At 37.5% G+C, this 1902-nt stretch overlaps 1 protein-coding gene across 1 annotated transcript; it reads right to left on the bottom strand. All coding sequences in view use genetic code 12, as the record gives it.

The window, feature by feature from the left end:
* Positions 1–54: 54 nt before the first annotated feature.
* Positions 55–396, bottom strand: CANMA_004004 (uncharacterized protein; the record flags this gene model as incomplete). Its single annotated transcript, XM_051816236.1, has 1 exon — positions 55–396. One exon carries the CDS (start codon positions 394–396, stop codon positions 55–57), a length of 342 nt encoding a protein of 113 aa, XP_051670397.1.
* Positions 397–1902: the final 1506 nt, after the last annotated feature.

Below are 1902 nucleotides of genomic sequence, written 5' to 3'. Positions count from 1 at the left end.
GAATCCAAAGCAGGACTCGATTTGGATTTTTTAAACATGTTTGAACTTGGCTTTCTATCTTTTCCATAATTCCAAATCATCTCCAAGTATGTTCATATCATCATTATGCTCTTTGACATCCTCCTTCAAAATCCTGACAGTCTTTTCAGTGGACATTTGTTTGATTTTCTCGAATATGAAAGTGGCCTGTGGTGGCAATTCATCAAAGGACTCCAAAGCGTCGAAATGCAACCTGCGTAAAACAAAATCTTTCTGAGCATTTGTTAATGTTGTGCCAACTTCACCTAATGATAAAGGATTCGAAGTAATTGCTTGTATGTCAACCTCATGGTCCTCTAATTGTGCATGGCTTGTGACACTGGCAATTTGATGAGTGTCCGTGCCTTTGTTGGACATGGTCGATACGAGGGAAACTTGATTCAGATTGCAGTGGTTAAAACCATTTGGAAATTTTAGAAATGGATGGTAATTATGCTTGCAATTTATATACTTGTTCAGATTCTGCCACTTTTATTACAAGTCATGATCTTTTCATCAATATTTGCAGCCATACCATGTCAAACCCATCAATTTAAGCAGGGCGCCTACTTTCACTCACGGCATTTTTAGTTTATCTCTTGGAGAAGCAGTATTTTTCCATTGTTCAAGTATGCCGGAATGGCTACATAGAGTACAGGTTATTGAGAAAGATATAAAGTGTGGCTTTTATTTATTGTTTTATTGCGTAGTTGCCCCGTCAGAACGTTACATTGGGTAGGGCTAGTAGGTCCAATATGTTAGGAAGTGGAATGGTGATTCTGAATCACCATTCCAAACGCGCAAGTGTTTTAGAACCGAATTCCCAAACCTGAAACATGACTAAAACATGTTTCAGGTTCTAAACTTTATCAGAGTCTTGAAGTATAAAGGTGGTACCTTTCCTCTCATTTTTATAGCTTCTATTTTCATTATGAATCAAGTACATTTACTTCAAATTACAATATTAATAACTTAATATTCTGACACTAACTATCTTGGTATCTAATCTACTAGGTTGTATATTCTAAGGAGGTCAAAAATTAACAAAGAAAGCTTCAGATCACACTCGAGAAGAAATCAACATCTAGTGTTTCCCAATCAATAACTACCAAATCCTCTATTTGGAAACTATTGAGAGAATCAGTTACAAGTACAGTTAGAGTATTTCTCCTTCAAGGTCGCGTTCGCAATTAGTGCGAAGTTATTTCACTATACGACAGAATCTAAAGACGCAGTATGGTTCAAGTATCGACAAAGAATGAGCACAGCTGTATCAAAGAAAATAATTGTTTAGTTTAAAATACAAAAAAAATAGGTAAAATAGAATAAGTAGTTGTCGATCAGACACATTGAGTAGCATAGCTTTGAGACATGACTGTGGAAGTAATTTCATCCCGATTGTAGAATACGCATTATCACATTGCTCGTCCACATATAAATGCACCTGCTGCCACAAGTGCACATCCTGCTCCTAGCAACCAGGGATCTACTCTTTTATTGAGTTGTTCATTCTCAACACCGTCTAAATCTAAGCCGGTAGCATCTTTGTATGCAATCTTTGCTAATGCTGCTATCTTTTCTTCATCGTTACCTGACACTTCATAGTTCTCTTCATCATAAACATTAAACCAATCTAACCAATTCTTATCATGAGGTTGCACAATCAACACTTTATTTTCTTGGTTTTCAAGATCATGCCCTGTCACGTTGTAGTGGTTTAACACTTCTTGGCTGCATGCTCTAATGATACAGGCTACTCCAGCAATTATGCAACATGCACCAACAACGACTGCACCCCCATCAAGACGTGCCTGCAATTCGATCTCGTTAGCTGGCTTGTCGACATAATCTGCAACCAATAAGCCCGCTGCGACTGAAAAAAGT

Source organism: Candida margitis (genome assembly GCF_024628925.1).
Source record: "Candida margitis strain CBS 14175 chromosome Unknown scaffold142, whole genome shotgun sequence".
Lineage (NCBI taxonomy): Eukaryota > Fungi > Ascomycota > Pichiomycetes > Serinales > Debaryomycetaceae > Lodderomyces > Lodderomyces margitis.
The sequence above is the reverse complement of the archived record's forward strand: the minus strand, read 5'-3'. Positions and strand labels throughout refer to the sequence as shown.